This window comes from Papilio xuthus, unplaced genomic scaffold (assembly GCF_000836235.2).
Source record: "Papilio xuthus unplaced genomic scaffold, Pxut_1.1 DF826945.1, whole genome shotgun sequence".
NCBI lineage: Eukaryota > Metazoa > Arthropoda > Insecta > Lepidoptera > Papilionidae > Papilio > Papilio xuthus.
Genome location: NW_013531704.1, coordinates 9,379,551 through 9,401,699, shown reverse-complemented (window position 1 = coordinate 9,401,699; position 22,149 = coordinate 9,379,551). Strand labels below are relative to the sequence as shown.

The 22,149-nt window shown below is 37.9% G+C and overlaps 1 protein-coding gene and 1 non-coding gene across 2 annotated transcripts in view; one reads left to right on the top strand and one right to left on the bottom strand.

Annotated features, from left to right (window-relative positions):
• Nucleotides 1–2,889: 2,889 nt before the first annotated feature.
• On the bottom strand, nucleotides 2,890–2,962 carry TRNAK-UUU (transfer RNA lysine (anticodon UUU)). The gene has a single exon. It is a non-coding gene; the product is annotated as a tRNA-Lys (tRNA).
• A 15,609-nt stretch (nucleotides 2,963–18,571) lies between these two features.
• Nucleotides 18,572–22,149, top strand: part of Ets (transcription factor Ets) — a 22,957-nt gene continuing 19,379 nt past the window's right edge. Inside the window, exon 1 of the mRNA XM_013316557.1 lies at nucleotides 18,572–19,542. Within this exon, the coding sequence (XP_013172011.1) occupies nucleotides 18,626–19,542 (917 nt within the window). The 5' untranslated portion in view covers nucleotides 18,572–18,625. The remainder of the gene's footprint in view (nucleotides 19,543–22,149) is intronic.

Sequence of the window (22,149 nt, the reverse complement as noted above, 5' to 3'; positions counted from 1 at the left end):
TAAAGCTCAGCGTTATTTTGCAAAATATCAAGAGCGACTCCGCTCTAGTGAAGGTTGATTGCTTTTATAAATTGCATGCACACGGTGCACTTTTGAAATGCATACTTGCAATGATTGAAATGATCGAATCGCGGAATTTGATTATATTGCGCAGCGACAACTTGCTTTCCCCGTCATACAGTTTCAGTGAAAAACGTGCTCTTTATGACACATAAAGAAAAGTGTTTAGTTCATTAACATTACTTTTACTAATAAAAAGAAAAACGTCAATCGAGTGCGTAGTTTTAAACGGCAGTTAGCGTCGGGTGCGGAACAAATGATACGCGCGTGGATAATATCCAGATAGCGCCTGCCTAGAGGCGAGTGGCGAGGCGGGGGCGAGGCGGGGGCGAGGCGGGGGCGAGGCGAATCGCACCATTGTGCGCCCCGAGCCAGCTGTGCAGCGGTACAACTTGTCGCTTGTCACAACATCGCTCCGCGTGATCTGATGCGACGCGACATTTGTTGTTTGTTTTGTAAACTGGCGCACGCAGGCGCACTGCAAGTGCAACAGGACGGACAATGTAAGGCGCCATCACCGGCCTAACACTAATTACACGTACTCTACACTGTTGAAATCATAGAAAGCTAAGCGACCTTTTTCTCTTTGATCCAGATGATCTTTTTCTTATCAAAAAAAAGATTTATTTACAAAATTGCCGCTGAATCTTTTAATGAAATAGAAGCGGAAGTGTTTCAACAAGCTGTGTCGACATAAAAAAATAATAGAACTTCGAATGTTATAAAAAACTAACAAAACTTGTTAAATAAATACAAGTTGACATCTAACATCATGTACAGTCAGCAATAACCGTCACGTCACTCCTTTTACAAGCATGACAGTTCATTTAGTTTGTGATATAGCAGTAAGTCTCGAACGTAAATCAAATTCCAAAATATTCTTCCTCTACACATATCGTGTCCATTGTGTTTTTAATGTGATTTACACTAATTCAGACGCTACTGCAATTTCCTTTACTATACACATACAATTTTTTTTTGTTCAATCCCTGTCTACAGCTGCTGCTACAGGGGTAGGCTTAGGGCTGCTTTTATACGAACTTTTGAGCGATGTCGTCACACTACCATGAACACAAACAAATTCCTCGCTAAAAGATAAATTAGCCACCTGTGTATGAGAACCATGCCGTACACATGAATACCAAATTTACAAATATTATAAAAAAACTAGACAAATAAAGACTGGAGACTCACTGGAGTAGGGCGCGCCGCAGGCGCCGCGATGGCATGCGAGGCAGGACTCCTTGCTCTCGGCGCCCAGACTGAGCGTGGGGGCCAGGCTGAGCGTGGGCGCCAGGCTGGGCCTCGGACACAGCTTGCAGCCCCCGTTGAATTTCTCGCAGAGACACACATTCCTGTCCAGGCCCTCGACCTTGAGCTCGTTGAGTCCGAACTTGTCGCACTCGTTCTTAACCAGCGAGGCGGCCAGTTCGCCCGGCAGCGCGCTCGGCAAGGCGCACGAGGGGCAGCCGGCGCAGCGCGCGCGCGCCAGATTCCTGTTTGCTTCCGAATCCAAGTTGTCATTATCCAGCACCGATATCTGGTAGGGCCGGTCGTCCCGTTTGGCAGCAGCTCCGTCGGCCGCGAGGTAGGAGGTGAGCGTCACCTCGGAGGAGGAGCGCAGCGCGTTGTTCAGTTTGTACTTGGTCATGGTGCGCGACTGGGGGCGGGCAGCGCGGACATCATTCAGTGCGCGGCGGAAGGACACAGGGCGAGAACGGCGGTGGGCACGAGTCAGCGGCGACCGCGCGCACCTCCGACTGTCGCTAGAGTGCGGCCTGTGCGCCGCGCCCGTTGCCGCCGCCGGCCCGCGACCTCAGCCGGCCTGATCGCGCTCGCCGGAGCGATTTGACAAAAACATCACAGAATCATCCGTCATTTAGCACTACTTTTACTAATGTGCCAAAGAACATATCGACGTCGCCGCCTGATGAAATTGGCCCACAATATGATGACGCAGGCGTCGACATAACAGTTGATTTTTATTTCTATACAAATAGTGACGTACGTACATACATACATACATAATTACCAACGTTTATAGCAATAGTAAGCACACAGCTACTAATTAATATTTCCTAACATCATTAACGTCCGAAGGAATACCTGGAATCCTCGTTATGTTGCTTGTCTCCATTAAAACGTTGGTAAGCAATCTTACTAATATTGTAAATGCGAATGTTTGAATGGATGGATTTTTGGTTGAAGCAATTTCGAGAGCGGCTGTATGGATCTTGCTTAAATTTGGCAGACATATAGAACATAGGCTACTAATTAAATTTTTTTATTAGCACGCGGACGGAGTCGCGGGCGACAGCTAGTTGAAAAAATAAGAATCTCGTATAAAGGCGTCGCGACACAAGACCCGCCCGCTATATCGCTAGTTAGAATCGCCAGCCAGTACATTCCGCGCATCTTACAAATGACACGTATATAAGTAGTTGATGTGTTGTGCTTCATATTCATATTCATATAATGTAACAAATGCACGTTATATTATATATATAAAGATATTAAATCGTTGTAATCTACACGTAAGCCCTATAATAAAAAGTAAGTATTTAATGTAAAATGTATGGTTTCAATATTTAATTATATATGAATTGTTAAATTTGAATTATTGAATGAGCAATAATTTGGTTGTTATTATTTATTTTAACATATATCTTAATTCTAATGAAATTAACATAAGTAGTGAACAACATTTGTGATAGAAAAGTTTCGTTATGTTGAATTTCTTTATATTCTAAAACAAAAACAAATAAAATAGACATCATTTAAAAATAAATAAATGCTGGCAATAAATAAAAAATTAACAAAAAGTTGAATCGCCCGAACAGGGACTTGAACCCTGGACCCTTGGATTAAAAGTCCAATGCTCTACCGACTGAGCTATCCGGGCTGTAACGATAGAACTGAAATTGCGTAATAAATTTTACGTTAACGATTAAAAGTTTAAATCAATAAAAATACAGTAAATTCGTAGCGGTCGAATTTAATGGAAACGAGAAATTATATGAGACATATAATAATAATGATAACATTTTGAACTTTAAATTGTGCATTAAAATATGTGTTTACTTTAATTACATCCTACAATTTTGCTGTTTAGGTTATTTTAAATATTTTGTGTTATCGAAGTTTAACATTACCTACTTGTTACATGTTTCTTTCGAGTAAAACATTTGATGATAGCCGACATCGTCTTGTGGGGGAAGACAATTTCCAATAAACACATTCGTATTGAATCTTTCAAACAATTAGGTTTGAACAGTCGCGTCGCGATGACGTCACGCGTACATACGCTTTGTCCAGTCTAACACATCAAATATAATCTCCGTAAAAACTCTTCTAAAATGGCTTTACAAATAAAAATGATACGACACGATATATTCATAATTAATTTTGTTCTTGTGATAATACTTAAATGCTAATAAATTTACATACACGTGAGAAAATCACCAAGTTTGTATCTTTTCTTAATTATACAAACAATAACAATAAAAGCTGTAAATAATCTAAGTGTTGTTGTACTCCTGTTGTGATCCTCACTGGGGGTGGGGGCGTGTGACACATATGATATCTCACATTAGCTCTTCATGACTGGAAAATATTAATGCTGTTATAATTTCTTTTAAAAATGTACACTAACGTTTCAGTAGATTTTGAAAAGTATACAAAGTAGTTAAATATAATTAGATACAAGTTGGTATAAAGACAGAAAGCAGCACACAAAACATCTCTCTCTCTCTCTCTCTCATGTATACCTGTTGTAGTGAAATTAAATAAAGAAAATTTAATTAATAAAATCTCTTTAACTTTGTACACAGTAATTTTTAATAATATTGTATATATATTTTATACATAACAAAGAAATGAGTGGGCACACATGTTGCGACGTGTTGCGCCGTGTTGCGACGTGTTGCGACGTGTTGCGCCGTGTTGCGCCGTGTTGCGCAAGGCGGCCGCAGCCAGCACAAGAGTCGTAAAATAAAATTGTTCGAATATGAACAATTTCACATAAAAATATCCAACTGATTAACATTTATATTTATTTCAATCTAGTACTTTAAATATTATGGATTTCGCAATGAATTTTACAACAACATAACAATATATATCTGCTTGTTGTGTCATAATTTTTGATATAGTTTTTTCTTCAGAAATAATGCACCACATAACGTGTACTACTTATGTTAGGTTTAATTACTTTACATACATTTATCTTTATCAAACCTCCAAGTACATAATGAACTAGTACATTAGATAGAAGATATTTTAACTATGTGTTTAATGAGACAAAGTCACCTTGCGACCTGACATTATGGAATCATCAAACTGCGAGTTCTTCCAATAGTCTAATAGCAGAGTTAAATAATACCATAAATTAATAACTATAGAAAAAAATAATAGAAAAAAATACAACAATGCATATGAAATCGGCCGATGCGGAACATCGTTTTAAACAAATTACATTTTGTGCTCAACGAACTGTAAACAAGATCTTTATATTCATTAAATCAATATTCGTACATATTCTTTACATAGGATACTCATGTTTTTTTGTGTTACGTTTGCATGTGTCGCAGACGTGGTAATGCAGTTTGTGCCGGAGCCCGCCGCCCGCCGCCCGCTGTCCGCTGTCCGCTGTCCGCTATGACCCCGACCTGATGGAAGATCAATGTTGCCAGCAATTGTTTAATGATACGCTTCCTGTTGCTCCAACATCGATACATGTTTACCTGTCCATACTGCGTTTTAGTAATGTTACATAGGTTTTATTAACCGTACTATACGCGTACGTCATATTATGTAGTCCGTAGGATTTCATATAAAAAGTTTTATTATTATTTGTAACTCTTTTTAAGAAAATAGCGCGAACTGATTAACGTGAAGCACATAATTAAAGTTAATGCGTAGAAGAAGTTCGTAAATTTAATTTAAATCAAAAATAAAAAATACGTTTGATAAATTTTGATCGAATTTCGACCAAGAGACGACTGCTAGTAATATTAAATTTTTGGAAGATATGAACTGCAATGCCGAGACTGTATATTCTAAAAGGCATCGCTTCTGTAACCTTCTAACTTCTTACGGGTGATTGTAGCCAGCGATTAGTTAGCTATTTTAGCGATTTCACGTAGTCGCTCATTCGTTTGCCATTTTGTAGTATAAAAAATGTTTAAATAAATTTCCGAGTATTCAAACAAGCATTATGCCATAAACACGGAAGCATTGCTAATTTAATTTAAAATAGCGAATTGTGTCCGCTGGTTGCGCTCCGTCTCTGGCGGTCAACAATGGCCGGTGTCAGCAGACGTGCTGCAATGCGTCGCCCGCGAGCTCGCCGCACAATCGGTGTTGCCAACTCGCGCTCGTAAAAATAACCGATGCGCTTCCTCTTCCTTTCAGCATTAGGACTTCCTCATTAATTCTAAAGATACGATTTAACTTCTGAAATTAACAACTAAGTTAACAGTATTTGTTCCATGGCTTAGGCGTTGCCATGTTAATATTTTATTCTCTATTTTCAATAGAAACAATGTCTATTATAGACATTTTCACATTATTCGTTTAGGTACATTTTTAAAGTTAAATATAATCATCAAGTAATATTGTTTTTTTTTTAATAAAACGTGAGATATTTTTTGCAAAGCTGATGAAATCAGTGGTACAGATATATTGCTTCTTCTCGGATGGTTATAGAAACAGACACAAGAAACTTTAAATTATTATTATATTTATTTTGAAAGGCAGGGTTTATATATTATGCGGCTAAGTAAAATAGTGGGTTATGTGATAAAACCGTAAAAGTTACTGATATACCATCGCTGACTTTTTTTATAAGTCTCTAAAACATTTTTCCAAACAAATATTTTTGTGTCAAAAACCGACGATTAGAGTAAACACAGGTTACACTTTGTTTTGTAAGATTTGCTTAAAGATAAAAATACGTATCATAATATGTGTTCTATTAGTTTTAAATTTGTCAAAAAATAAGTAATATGCCGTGACGTTGGCAACACTAGTCCGGCGTCACGCCTGTCGGTGACAGCAGGCGGGTGATTTGGCGGGAAACGCGGAAACGACGCGCGGCCTCGCGCCTTCCGCCACCTGCAAAAAGCAGCCTCCCATCCCAGGAACAACGCTGCCGGCACCGCCGCCGCCGGATACCAACTCCGTGTCACAATGACCGGACGAGTTTCACGTAACCTCTTGTACATGTAATTTGCGAAAAAATGAAAGAGAACATCATAGTCATGCATTATTTCTACAGTTCTCCCGTTTTACGATGATTAGTTTGACAATTCAGTACGAATGGATAAGGTAAAATCTTTTATAAACATTGTCAAAATAACCATCATAAAACAGACAAACTATACCAGAAAACTTGTATTCGGAAGCCACGGCTTAATGAAGGGGACGTTAGTCGTTTTAAGCCATACACAACCCGGAATTTGCATTCGCTATAAAATGCTTAAAGCAGTTCCTATATGGGGAACCAAAACTTCTAGTTTGTATGAAGACATTTTTTCCCTTCGACAGAAATTGTTAAAGCATATATTTTTGCAATAGTAGTATAGTTCCACCAATACCAGCCGTGGAAGACAGTAATACTTTATTTAAAATCTAAATTTATTATACTGCCATCTTGCGGTGATATTCAAAACTTGATTCTCCCATGTTAGTTTTTGTTTTTTATTTTAGCTTTAGAGTCATAGATGGCGCTGTTCAAAGCATTTAATCAAAGGGAAAAATGTTATATTTTAAAGAAAGTTTATATTAACAGCCTTTTATTATATTAGTGAGCTAAGAATTCCACTCTTACAACCGTCATGGCTTAAATATTATTATTATAGACAGTTATAGTTACACTTTTAATTTTGAAATCAGGTAGTAAGCTGCAATTCAGTGTGGTTGCTGTTTAAATTACATAATAAATGAAGATGTAACACAATCAAGTGCAGTTTCTGCTCAAGTAATTGTAGTAGATAGTTTTTGTTATTCAATGCACAATGTTAAGAAAAATCTCTTTAGCAAAGGGCATTCGGGGGAATTTATTAAAAGGAATTCATCGTCATTCTTCCGTATATTCGATTCTCGGTAATGTTTTCTTATTTAAAATCCCAGACAAAGCTTAAAATTATATAAACATTCTGTATCGGAAAATTATTACGATTTTTATTCGACCGACTTTGGAGTGGGATATTGTACCCTAATATAAAATCATCTTCATTTTAATAACGTACTTAATTCCTCTAAGTCATGTATGTAATTTAATAGTGGGTCGTAGTAGATGTTAAGACAAAGGACGAAGAAAATGTTAGAAGCGAACAAGCAGTCAATCAGAGACTAAGTTTTCCAGAAGCCGAGTTGTGGTGGTTGACGTCAGTCGTGCTGCGGGTACTTAACATAACGTTATCTTTGTCTATAGGTACGCTAAATCCAGTTAAATAAAACATTATGAGAATATCTGTTTTGGACAATCTTAGACTTAATTTCAAGAAAATTAAATAATTATAGTATAAGCTCTCATGATATTTATATGGTAAAGGAAAATATTTGTTGTTATTTTGGATGAGACTCGGAATTCAACAGTCAGATTTCAAGTTGACATTTTGTTTGCTGATCCAACGTGGTTTAACTTAATACATATGTATAATGTGTGACATGTACAAGTAACTCTCTGTGCGATCTTTTGAATCAAAGTATACCTACTGAACTGACACAGGATGTATTGTGTAAAAATACCAAAGTTTGTTTATTACTTTATTCTGCTTTTCCACGACTGGCACACAATTGGCATGGAACAATCTGGTGACATGTCTCGATGTTACGTCACTCGGCAGCCCTGAAGGAGTTCCCCTTAAGCGGGTGGAGTGGGCTTTAGCGGGGCCGAGCGGGGCCGAGCGGGGCCGCACGGAGCCGCGCGGGCCATGCTAATGCGCCGGCGGCCGGTGCATTGAGATGCGGCGCTCGTACGCGTGGCCCTGCTCAATCACTGCGGTTTTTTCCTTGGTTTTTGGGTTAAAGGTTTTTCATTGGATGACGCGTGTTATCTAACATTGAAATAATAAGAGTTAGTAAGTTAAAGGTCTTCTAGTTTGTGTGTCGTAACTCTAATGTGACTATCCTGCCAGGGTCGGGGTCGTGATGTTTTGTGCCAAACAATTTCATATTAGAATCAGTTCTTGTGCTTGCCGCTCGGCGTTCGTCAGTTACAATCGTCTTGTGTAACAAAGTTAACTGTATATGTTGAGCTTTTTTTTATAATTCAACAAACAATATTCTTCATATAAATTAGCGCTGTAACAAAAGACTCATTGTAATCTATAGTAACAAAGTTTGTTATGTCTTGAGACTTAATATGATTATGATGTTTAAGTAAGGAATGAGCGGAGCGATGTATACATTGTCCTCCATATAACAGATACAGCACGCTCAGCGCACAGACATCAACAACAAGAGATGTCCTCTTCTGACCACAGTTTGTGTATCTGTGTGTAACAACGCGGCGCGTCGCGGCGTTGACCATATCAACCTCAGAAGAGTACTTTTGTTGGTGTTTCAAGATTATATAATAATATTTTGATAACACTGCGAGGTGCATACGTAAATGAGTGGTTAAAGCTCGCTATCAAATGGTTTGTTATTTTGGTCTGCAGTGACTATACACTCATAATGACCTAATTGGTAACAAAATAACTATAATTTCTTTAACATGCCTATCGGTCGGCCACGTACGCCATGTAAAACCATTTTTCGATAAATTAGACCACATCGAGCTAATTAACAATATCCGAGCGGTCCGCTAATGACGCAGGAGCGATAACTCCGCCATAAATAGTCACATACACTACCTACACATTGTTATATGGCCATGTTTAATGTCCCGCACCTTGTCATACCATACGTATGTACATATGTACACTCGTTACCGAATGCTTCTGATAGCGGTAACCTCCACTTACAAAAAACACTGCTTAATTAGCTTCGTGATAAACTTTCGACTTTGTGCGACACAATTCATAATCCATGCCACCGACACCTACATATCAGTAAGTTAGGGGCTGGTTGCATTTAAGATTTTCATAGATGTGCCACGAATACAAAGCTCTTCTATTAAAAAGTATCCTACGATGCACATTCCTCTATTTATCGGGTAGGGAAATCCGGTATGGTTAGCTAGTAATAAAGGTGAACGTATATTTAGGTGAATAATATATAATAAAATGATGCATTAGTAAAATATTTTTAGCTATCAACATAATATTGTGCAAAATTGAAATTGTCGGTGAGTAAGCGCTCGCCCCGCCAGCGCGCCCTAGCTGCGTGTGAAGCCTTCGCTGACAAGGATAAAGTCGTGTCGTTCTCGTAAAGTCGTCTTCTGAGTCGCCCAGGGTTTCCCGCCCGACGTGGCCAGCCGCCAGCGAGACTTGTTTGTTGGCGATATATCATCACTCATGGTAACGGTTAACCTATTTATAGTGTTGCTCAATATTTATTGTTTATAAAAGTTATTTTCATCACCATTTACACCTGTCCGGGATCCTTTGCATAGTACTAATGAATTTAAATAAAATAAAAATTTTGAGACGGAAGTTTGGAAGTATTTTTTATTTAAACTCTGGTGTGTCAGTCGGTTTGTACTCCCAGGAAGATCGCTACATAACCTGCCCGCGATGGACTCAACGAGTTTGTGAAATAAAGCTTTCCATTAATGCTGGTAACCATTCCAGACTGTTACGCGAGAACTGAGAATTTTTATTACCATTAATCTGTTACTCATATTAACTACATCGGGGCGCTGCTGACATGAACACAGAGCCAATGCTCTTGAGCACAGTGCACTGAGCACACAGTCACCGTATCTGGTGCGAACCAGTTGTCTGTCCTTGGCGGGGCGCGCAGGCCTTGACCTTGCGACAGGTATCCGCTGCGCTGACTGGTTTGCCTGCAGACCTAAGGTGTTTTTTTTGGACCAAAATAATAAATGATTTCGCTTTGACGTAAAGGTGTTGTGCGATGTTTATTTCGGGACTAAAATAACTTATGAATACAAATAAATAAGAATATTATCGTTTATTTTCAAAATCTGAATCAATACTTAGAAAACATTTAAATACGCAACTTGAAAAATCTCAATTCTTCTCCTCTCAAAACTACGGACATAAAATAACCACATCGTAGTCAGTTTCGTAAATGGAAAGTTTTATCGATACCTTTAAGTGTAGGTATTTCATTAGTTAGGGAGTAGTATCATATTAGCGAGTAACAGTTTACTGAGATAAATCTTGCAACTTGTTTTAAGCATCTTATGAAAACAGATATTAACTAGCTTATGTTTCTTCACGCCGCATACAAACATCGATGTATACTCATTTTCTTTACAAAACTATGTTTTTTTTTTTAATAAAATAAGCCAGCTAATTATGATCTTTATCTGGAATATGGCATAGTTATTGTTCAACTACATTTTTAGTGAGGCCTCTCGTTACATTTAAACAGTACTTGACAAAGAGTCGGTAACGACTTGTTTACGACATTAAACATACTGGGTACATAACAGATAACCTTAAAAAATGTAACTACGAATTTGAATACCGTTGGTATGGTACGGCGGATGGCAGATAATACATGCACCGTAAACAAGTAGTAACTAAGCCTAATCTATGTCGCTGTCCAGTGCGGCAACTAGCTCGCACCACAGCGCAGCGCCGGACGCACCTCACGTACACCACATTACGATCCTATCCGACCACACTGCCAAGGTCTGCGCTCGACTTCATCACGAGGTCAAGGCCGGACCACATTGTGATGGTCTTCGTACCCCCTTCCGCTACCCCGCGCAAGCGTTGTGTTAAGTGAACACGCGCCTCTGAGCTGATTGTTTTAGTTTAGTGACAATGTACTAAACATGTGACATTAAATCATTCTTGACTTGATTATTATTGAAGGCAACTAAGTTCACCTTCGAATATGGACTACCTAGGTGATAAGGAAGAATACAATGAGAGGTCTGGCGAGGGAACACCGCTGGGTGATAGTAATGTATGGTCACACTCTAATACTGCACAAAAGGTGGAGGATGACACAAAAAAAACAAAACGTGAGGTGCAGACTTACTTATACCACAATTTCATAGTTCTTGCACAATTGAGTTTTTATAATATGTTTTATAAAGTCATAGATTTAAAACTCATCCGTTTTGCTTAAATAAACATATTTTATGAATAACTGCGACGAGCTCACATTGAACAAAATACTTAAGCTTAAGTAAGTACTTACTCGTGAAATTGATAAAAAAACATATTTTAGAAAATAACATTGTATATGCCGAATTAAGATGCAGAATGTATTTAACTCGTAAGTTGTATATAGGAATATTAATATGTTTATGTATATACATACGACACATATATCTAAAGTATTCCTTATATTTAAAACTCTATTATAATTTATGGATCCCTAAAAACGAAACAGATTTGATATACGTTGTGTCTCGACAAAGGTTTGATGCATTCCGTGACTTGTGATATTGCAAAAGAAAAAGTGTATTTAATATATCTATACTAGTATTATAAAGAGGAATGATATGTTTGTTTGTCTATTAAATATAGGCGAAACTATTGAACCGGTTTGAAAAATCTTTTCACTGTGGGGAAGCTACGAAGCTACACGTGACTTAGTCTATATCTAAATACGTTTTTTCAATACGCGTGAAAAAAGATTGTATTAGTAAATGTATTTTGTGTTGTTAAAGTGCAATTCGACAACTCAAAAAAAATTATATCGATAACATTAGATAGTAAAGAAAAGTGATACGAGGAGTTAAAGTGTATTCAGTGGAAGTTTACTATGTTAGCGGCAAATGATGATCCGTCATCTCTGTCTGCTCTGATTGCAGCTTCTTCATTATTTGTACAATATTTATTTGAATGTTATTATTGTAGCTATACATTTATTTAAAGAGCATGTTGTTTCCTGTTGTTTTTATCAAAAATTTGCTTGTTATTTGTTGCATATTACAAGATAATGGCACCGCATAAACCGACATACTAGCAATATAATTAACTAAGTAACTTACAAAACTTATTGTCATTTTGTGTTTATTTTTATTTCAGATTTAGATGTTGAAAAAATTAAAATCGTTGTTTTAAAACACAGTTAATAGATGGCGCATTTTCATCTATTGCAGTCAGTCGGATTTTAGTGTATGTGTTTTTTAAACGAAGGTTAGGTTATAAAATGCACTAGTCGTTCTTGTTAGCATTCATGTTGAGAGAGGCTTGAAGGCAAGTTGTGCATGTGTTTCGTGTAAACTATTCAAGCCTGCGCTGTAATTGACTTCAACATATGTAATATAGTTAGTAAGTACATAAAGCAGTGCGCAGGTGTGGCTCATGTACCTAGCTGTTCACTTTGTGATCGCGCTGTGATGAGAATATTAAACATAGTATATGTAAAACTGTATCAGATACATAAGCGATGCATTTTTTGAAGATAGACAAAAAACTTGTCGTTATGCTATTTTACAAATTACTTGAAATCATAATGTTAGGTAGAGTCGCTTTGAATGTGACCTTTTTTGTACAAAGCTCGTTGATTTTAGTTTATAAATACTATCCAATACCAGCAACTTCACACACACACAATCGCATAACATTTTTGCTTACTTTGCTCGATTTTTTTGCAATTTAATTATCACTCAGACGTTACAGTACAATCAAAGTTAAGTTATGTTAGCTGAGCAACTATATTTATAATCATTACTGTAGATATAATATTAAGAAGAGAACCGACACTGCCGGAGTATCGGGGCAACACTACATCTATTACAATATCAACACTTACATCCCAGTAGGTAGAGCCAGCTTTAACATCTTCGCACGAATTGGCTCGCCCGGTGAAATACCACGACCACACAGAAGACAGACGTGAAGTGGAAGCTATTCCGCGTTTCGTCTGATGAGTGTACGTCCCAGAGGCCTAATTTAGTCCTCTTTCACTTCCCATCCTTTTCTTATAAGGAAAGGATGGGAAGTGGAAGTGGACTTTCCGGTTGAGAGGATGCATGGGAAGGGAAAATAGTTTCTTTCTGTGCATCCTCTCCTCCGTCGATTAAAGGTAGGCAACGCATATGCAATTGCGTATGTCTATGGGCAACGATCACATCGGTATTGCAGCGATCTCAGGTAGTCGCACGCTCGTTTGCCACCTTATAATATAAAAAAAGTCCTCTCACTACAGTGATCTAATTTAATAACAAAAGCGCGCCAATTGATTTTAATTAATGTTGCCCAAAATTTTAACAAATATTGTAAGTTAACTTGATAGGTTACAATGGATCATATTTATGCTTTTGTTTCATGATGACATGACATTTTATTTATTTAGTTGAGTCGTTAAGATGTGAAACCGTTGCGAACCAATAAATTCATAAATGAGTTTATTTTATTAGTAAAAACAATAAGAAATATAATGACATATACTTGTGGCAACCCTAACAGTAACATGAACTCGTAAACAAAATACTTAAATTCAACATTCGTGGATAAAAAAGGTTAAATAAGTTTAATCCTTCAGTACTGGTTATCCTCAAGGCTTGTTTGTGTGTAAGCGAATGAATGATTCTCTGATATCAGTTGTAGGGAAAACGGTTACAAATAATATTATGTAAGTTAGGAGTTTCCTTGTGTCTTAATCATGTGCTGTTTAGGATTTCCTTGGAGTTTTTATATTGGTGCGACGTCACGTGCACCCCCCCACCCCACACCCCGCCTCCCACCTCGCGGTCTGGCGGTGTTTACGTCCGAGTACATCACGATATGCCGCGTGGCCCCATACATACATACATACAACAACTATTTATGTTTTAAACAATTTTCCTTAACGTAACAAATGTTTATTTGCTTAAATACTTAATTTTGTTTAATAATAGAAAATGTAATGCAATAATTTGTAAATTAAACAAAATCACTTTAAACATTAAGCGCAAGCGAAATTATGTCTTAAATTTACATTAACTTATATTTCACAAAAGTTTATAAAACTAATAGGAAGTTAAATACACAAACTAATTAAGTTTATTACCAGTAGTTATACTAGAAGTACTAGTAGTTATGTATTACATGTAGGATTTCAGTTTTAGTTTCAATTAGTGCTCTAAGTGCAGTGAGGAGGAGGGTCGGTCCTGCCGCATGGTTGTGCATTTATTTGGCTTGTTGCATGTTGGAGACGCTGACTAGTTAGCGGAACATCTTGTTGTTGAAATACTCTTCTAGTCGGGCGCAAACTCTCAGAAAATCATTTCAAATTAATGCTGAAAATAAATGCGTGTAATATAAATAATAGTAATATCCTATGGTGATGTGATCACATTCGTCTCGCATACATTTAAAGCTCTGATATGTATTAATATAGCCAATTAAAATAATCGTTATAGAAACGTCAGTTTTCCTGTTAGAGCACGTGCTGCGTGCTTCGCCGCGCGCCGTGTCGTGTCGTGTCGTGTCGTGCCATGTCGTGCCGTGCTGTAACGCTGCCCGCTAGCAACACCACTCTGTGACAACCGAGCTTCCATTGCACACAACTAATTATTATTGGCTGCAAGTTCCTTTTGAGATGACATTATACTTACTGCTAAGATATCACAATATATCTTTAGTCGGATTATAACTAACTTTAAAAGTTCGAAGTGAAATTGTAATAGTTTAAGACATAAGCATCGTAGTTTGTGTCGCGCGATTGACGTGAGGTGAGAGTAACGACCTCTAAGGCAGTAGTTAACATAAACATACGGAAATGTCAGTTTGACCATAGTATACCTACACATTACTCTTTTGTAGTTTATTCATCACACACCTTAATTAATACAAAAGGGTGTTTTTACGCAGAGTTGTTAATTGGTCAGTAAAGAAGGTTTATGTGCGGACAGCGCGCGGTGTGCTTTGCGCTGGCTTCTTCTCGTGTTTCCCCAAAACAGATTTAATTTTAATTTTACAATAAGTTGCTGCATTGTTTGTTAAATACTATTACTATTACCAGTGATGTGACTCACTCAATAAGTATTCCTCAGAATATGTTTTATGTATATTAAAATTGATTAAAATTTATATACTTAAGTTTTTAATAGTGGTACAGCGCACCGCAACAACATCCGTTGCCGAATGGGCCATGAAATACCACCACGCTCATAATTGTACATACTATAAGATACTACTTTGAATGTTTAAACATATTTTATTAAATACAAAACATTTACAATATTAAGTGAATAATAAAGATTATTTAATGATTTACGTACATCTGAGTGGCTTTGTTAAGAGTAATCATATTTGAGACACGTCCGCTAGGTGAAACCCTGTCGTCTGCTGTTTACAGAGTTTTATAGTACAGCACAGGTATGGTAATGATGGTACGAGACAACGCACACGCCGCGCGCCGGCACTCTTCCATCAATATAAGATCAAAATTTTGTAGATCTCAAAACGATGAAGATGTCTGTCAAGTGACAAGGCAATCTATCGATTTAAATATTTATATAACACGTTGAAGCATTGTCGTAACATTATACTTTGAGTGAGAACCAAAAAGCGAGGCGGTGAAAAGTTTGCAGTTTGCCTTGAGCGGCGGGCCGGTGCGACGCGGCGTGGTGCCGTGGTGCCGTGGCCGGGTAATCCCCGACAACGTAATTCCCCTCACACAAAATTTTCTTTTAACAAACACCTAGAGCACCTGAACGCAGGCAAATTCACACATACTGCTGGAATATTAATATCATCCAAAATATATTACTGACAAAGTAAGCGCAGCGCATACATAAATTATAAAAACAAAGTCGATCCAATCTTTTTATGTGTATGATATTTTATAAAAGTAAAACAAAACACACCAAAAGTAACCATTTAGTTTTTCATTTGAGCCATATCAATTTAAAATGTATTTTCGTATCGTCTCATTACACGACACTAAAATACATTGTATCTCTCTACATAATCCTATAGGTACTATGTAATTTATCCGGAGCTAGGCGAGGAGAGCGAGGCGTATAGGAAGCGACGTGCGTCGTAGCCACCGCCGCTCTTACTATTTTTGGGGTTTTAGTCGGCGCAAGCGCAACTTTATCTCTTGCCCAAAGAAATAATAAAGTAAGTGTTAGGCACTTTTTCAAGTCCATGATAAAGTTTAAAAGTGTATTCATCGATATATTTCAGTAATTCTGTCAATTTACAATATAGTAATAAGTTTATTATAACCGCTTGAGCTCGCAACAGTTTCCTGCTCTTATCCGACCACCTGCGTACTTACGTAGGTACATTTAGTCTGGAATAATACATATTTTCCTATGTTACTCAATTTAATATTTCAATTTTATTAAATATGTTATTATTAAATGTAAATACATTATTATTTTTATGATCACTAGCTGCAGCCCGCCACTCCGTCCGCGCGGTATTAAAGATAAACTTAATCAGTAGCCTATGTGTTTGCAGACTATGTTCTACATCTACATGAGACGTGAGCATGTAAACAAACATCCATACATCTAAACATTCGCATTTATAATATATATTAGTAAGAAGTAAAATAAGATTCTATATTCAAACGCGCCATCTATCTTGTGAAAATAGTAATACGTCGCCATCTACCGGATGTTAAGGGAAACTAACTGAGAAATACACATTACTTGTATACATGTTGTCAAATAAAATGAACCGTGAAAGATTTTTTTAACACAAATACAAAAAATACATTTTAGCGAGTGATAAAAAGATATTAGTAAAAAAAATCATGGTTAATTTAATGTAGATGTTTTGTTTTAGTGTAATAAAGGTAATCTTTTATTTAATAATTATATTATGTATTTTCCTTTTGTTACAATTTCCCATATAATTTTATTTGTCATAACATAATCATTTGTATATAATTGTCACTAAAATTAATGAAAATTCATATAACAAATTGTTAAATAACGAAAAATGTAAATCAATCATGACATAGACATGATAAAAGTAATGTAATAGATACATTTTAAAGTATAAGATATTGAACATGTGTATGAAAATCACTCCGCCAGTCACAACTGTCCGATGACATTAGTCCTCACTGAGGGGCTCGGAGCCTACCCAAGTTAAGAGTACCTTAGTTAACCCCGCTGGATCAGCTCTGTTTGGATGAAAACCTTACATTATTCACTTATTGTTGTTTTGTCACAATACATACAATGACAGAGAGTAGCAGTACATATAATATGTCCGCGACTGCAGCGACACCTCACTGACATGGTAACATTTATATCTTGTCTTAGGTTAGGATAAGGAAGTGTTCGCGCGACAACGACACGGTGAAGAAAACTGATTGTCTATTGTTAGTCACATTTATTTAGTACTCGCTGTTGCCCGCGACTCCGCGCGTCTAATTTAAAAAAAAAATTAATTAGTAGCCCATGTATTCTTTCAGTACTATATTCAACATCTATACCAAATTTCAGCGAGATTCATGGATGTTTCCTTATATCTTCAAAATAACAGATCGACAGACGGATGGATGGACCGGGCCCATCCATCCGTCCATCCATCGAAACATTCGCATTTTAAATGTTAATAAAATATTGGGATTTTGTTTATTAACCGACTTCAAAAAGGAGGAGGTTCTCAATTTGTCTGTATGTTTTTTTATTTTTGTTCGTCGATAACTCCGCCCCTAGTAGTCTGATATTCATAATTATCGTTTTATTCGAAAGATGTTACGTGTCATTTGGTCATGAAACATTAAAAACTATCAACAGTAGTTTTTGAGTTATTCTGAATAAACCGCGTCAAAACATTGAGAAAAATGGGACAATTTTGCTTTCTTGGCTTCCACAGGCTAAACTATACGACGTACATAAGAATGATGTAGCAACGATTTGTAACTCTTTAAATTTGCTAACCTAACCTAACCATTTTTTATAACAACAACTAATAATTCGACATATAAAATATTACAGCAACAATTATTCGCATATAGTTGAAAATAGATAGCAATGTCTGGAACACCATTATAAGTGAACTATGAAATGTATCCATCAACATCCCATTCATAGCGAATTGTTTGTTTACCCAAACAAGTCCTCCTACAGCCTGGTTTATGTCTGAAACAATTGGACCGATTTGGACGTGACTTTGACTGGAAGGTAGCAAATTTTTGTAGAAATATCAAAAGGTAATCCTTTTTTAAATTATGTGCTAAGACTGACGCGGGCGACTGCTACTTTATAATAATTGCAAAATTGCAGTCTTCAGGCAAATCCATGCAATGACCCACAAATTGTCTCTAATTTCTGAACAGCAATCAGCTGTAACGTGCCGCAGCAGCGCCGCTGCCGGCTGAAAACCTAGGCTTCGCTAGCATGCACAGTATGGGACAGCGCGCTGCACGCCGTGTCGAGCCGCGCCGCGCCGCGCCGCGCTGCCGCGCACATGTAAACAAACATTCGTCGCCGCGTATTTTATAAGTAGAGGCCGCACCGCGCGCCCATTCCGCCGCGAACAGCCGGCCGCTGCGCACGTCATTTTCCGTCATGCTCGACCACGCGCGCCACTACGAGCAAAACATGTGCGAGCTATACCTCGCGCCCGCGCCGCCCGCGCCCGAGCGCCTCGATGCATTCCAGGTGTTCCGCAAGAGCAACACCACCCCCTACGTTTACGGCACCTACTACAACCACTACGACGCGTTCGCCGAGCCCGACGTCGATGCCGCTGCCAACGTCTACCACAACCTGCTTAACTCGCGCGACTACCATCGCGATGACTGGAAGTACAAGAGCATGGCCGAGTGGACCGAGGACGACACGCTCTCTTGGGTCGTGGACGCGGCCGCTGCGGCCCAGGGGCTCGGTTTCTGCGAGTACGACATTCCCTTCTGCAACTTCAGGATCCCCGGCGTCGAGCTGCGCGGCCTGAAGCGCGAGGACATCGTGCAAAAAATGGCGCACCTCAACATCGACGCCGCCGTCTCGCGCAGGATCGGAGACGTGGTTTATGAAAAGCTGCAGGCGCGCGTTCACGAGGAGATAATGCGCCACTCGGGAGTGTACCGAGACACGGAGGGCGAGACGTATGCCAGCCCCGAGACAGCGCAAACGATGCTCGACCTGGACTCGCTGGACCACAAGAACCGGCTGTATGCACTCGATTACCGCGCGGCTGACGCGGCACTGCGTCTACCCTGCGACTCCAGCGACGACGACGTCTTCCGTACGTCGGACAACGCCTCGCCGGAGTACTACGGTAGCGACGGCAGCAAGTCCGGCGATGAGGAGGACAAGCGCAAGCAGTTCAAGCGGCCGCCCGGCCGACCCAAGGGTAGCGGCCGCAAGGTGTGCAAGCGCCCGCGCAGCGTCTCCGTGCCCGAGTTCCTCAGGAACCTGCTGCTCGACCCCAAGTACTGCCCCTCCATCATCAAGTGGGAGGACCACTCACAAGGAAAATTCAGGTGAGTCTATATTTAATAATGAAAAGAGTTTGTATCATGACTGGAGTGTTTAGCCAGTTCTCGCCTTTCAGCCATTCATACATAATGCAACGTGTTCGTATGTCACGTTGCTTTAGTTAATCTCTGTTTTGCGTTTGTCTTCGATGCTTATTAACAATTTAACATATTGGTGTGTAAAGGATCGAACTGTGTGCATTGTCTCGGCGCGGCAGAGATCCGCCAGCCGCCGGCGCCGATGGCACATCTCGCGCTGTCAAATGTGACAAAAGTTTATTTGCGCGAAAATCTTGTACTCTATGTTCCTTATCTCTGTCAATTAGTATGTAGATTTATTTGTTGAATTATTACTGGGTATTCGTCAACTGATCCACGTTACTATTTCAAGAGAAGAAGGAGTTAACAAGAAATGACAAAAGTCCTTTTTTTTAAATTGATCATAAACAGAGTAGACAAATGAATTACACACTCAAAATTGTGCTTAAACCAATGAATAACAAACTACCGATGTTTACTTATAAACAGAGATAAATATACATGATGCTACAACTAGAGGCAAAGACTAAATAATCAGTAAAAAATATTTATACGCAACCTGTACACACTCTACTAGCATTAGATAAAAAAATCTTTATCACAAAATACTGGGAAGTAATTTGTGATACCAAACAGAAGGTAAAAATGTAATCGAACCTACATATGTTTGTTTTACTTTCTTATTTGACGGATATACGTTATAGCGACATCATACAATATTGTTTAAGAAGAAAAATTATTCATAAAGTGTTTTGTTAGGACTTAACGGACCCTTAATAAAATGGTTCATATCAGTAGCTATTTGTTTATGTCGGAAACTCCTCTTATGAATAGGTTTTATTCTTGCAGACTCTATTTTTATACTGTTTTTAGTTAAATTAAAATAAAGTTCTTAATTTTGAATAAGTTTTTTTCATAGGATAATAGTTAAGTGCGATATTTCTACGTTCAGTACCTCACAGTTTGCTGCTCAAACAAACTCTGCAACTGACCTTGTCATTGAAAAACATCAATCGAGCAAAAACATGGCAATGTGACATTGCAGCTGTGCCCCCCCCCACCCCGCCCCTACCACCGGTCTTGTACAATTTAATTTCTTTAAATTACATTTTATTAAAACTCTCGACTGATGTCTATTTTTTTGACGTGAAAACATTTATTTTTCAATTTAATAAAGTATATGTTAAAATGTTACTTTATTACTTTATATATAATAAATTCCATATTACACAGCTTTAATTATTCTTTGTGATATAATATCTACTCGTATAGGAGTTGCTACAAGATTTTTAAAGGTAAAAAAAAAAGTATTCTGTAAAATGATTCTTTATTAAGTATTATTATTATCACCAGGCGTGTTATGTCGATAATCAAAAGTCTTGTATTTATATCTTGATAATATATCTTTCAATAGTAGACAATATATAAATATTTGATAAGTCAACAAATCAGATCAGAATGCCTACATTCTAAATATGTACACTAACGACTCGTTAACAGACGTTGACACGCTATCGACAAGCGTTATCCATTGCCATAGCAACGCAAGTCGATTTCATTTATTCATTGTTAATATTATTAAAAAAAACATTCGAGTAATGTATTTTCGAGTGTAACATTAGTAGGAGTTCGGATTAAATCCTACTCGCGCTTAATGTTTACCAATAACAAGTGTGAAATCGCTTTGTTGTGACTCTACTTACTGTTGACTGCGTACTTGTAAACGTTCATTAATCACTTTAAATGTTGGCGTATTGTCACTGCGCAGTGTAGGTACACACTTTATAATATATACTATGATTATATTTACGTTATTAAAATCATTTGTTTGACAAACAAAATGATAGGAGGAACAAAGTATCGACTTGGTTACATATAATTTCATTTTTTTGTGACTGGTCAACTTTAATCAAACTAAGTTTGTAATAGTCCCCGCTCCGAGGAACGAGTCGTATTCACGTGTCAGGGTCAAAACGTGACTAAATCACGTGCAAAATTAACTATGGTTTAAAGCAAGATTAATTTTTTTTATTTTGTTGATGCTTTGTTCTATAAATAGCCTCAGACTGAGTTTCCAATCTGTCATTTGAAAAGTAACATTGATACTGTAGATAATTGTTGATATTGTCTCTTTAAACACGCATTACTTATTAAGTAATTTGTACAAATTATACGTTGATTATTAGCTCGACTTTGATGTTGTATAGCATAGTTTGTACGCAATAACATCATTAATATAAACAATATTTCTTAAAAAGAATTATATTTAAAATAAACAATAAAAAAGTAATTGAGATAATTTGCCTCGGATCTTACAGGCTCGGAGGAAGGGTTGCCACCGTTTCGCGTTTGACGTCGATGTTATCAGCTCCCACTGTGGTGCAAAAATGTCACTGGATTTAGGTTTTTTGTTGTCCAACAAAAGTTAGGGGTTGCTCAACCACTGGTCGTCGTTTTTTGTTCGTCGTCAGTATGCAGGTCAAGATTCATTAAACGTTGCCAGCCCTAGCTTTGTAGCTGCAATTTGTACTATACATTGATAAGATCGCACCTCGCAACCCCCCCCCCCCCCCC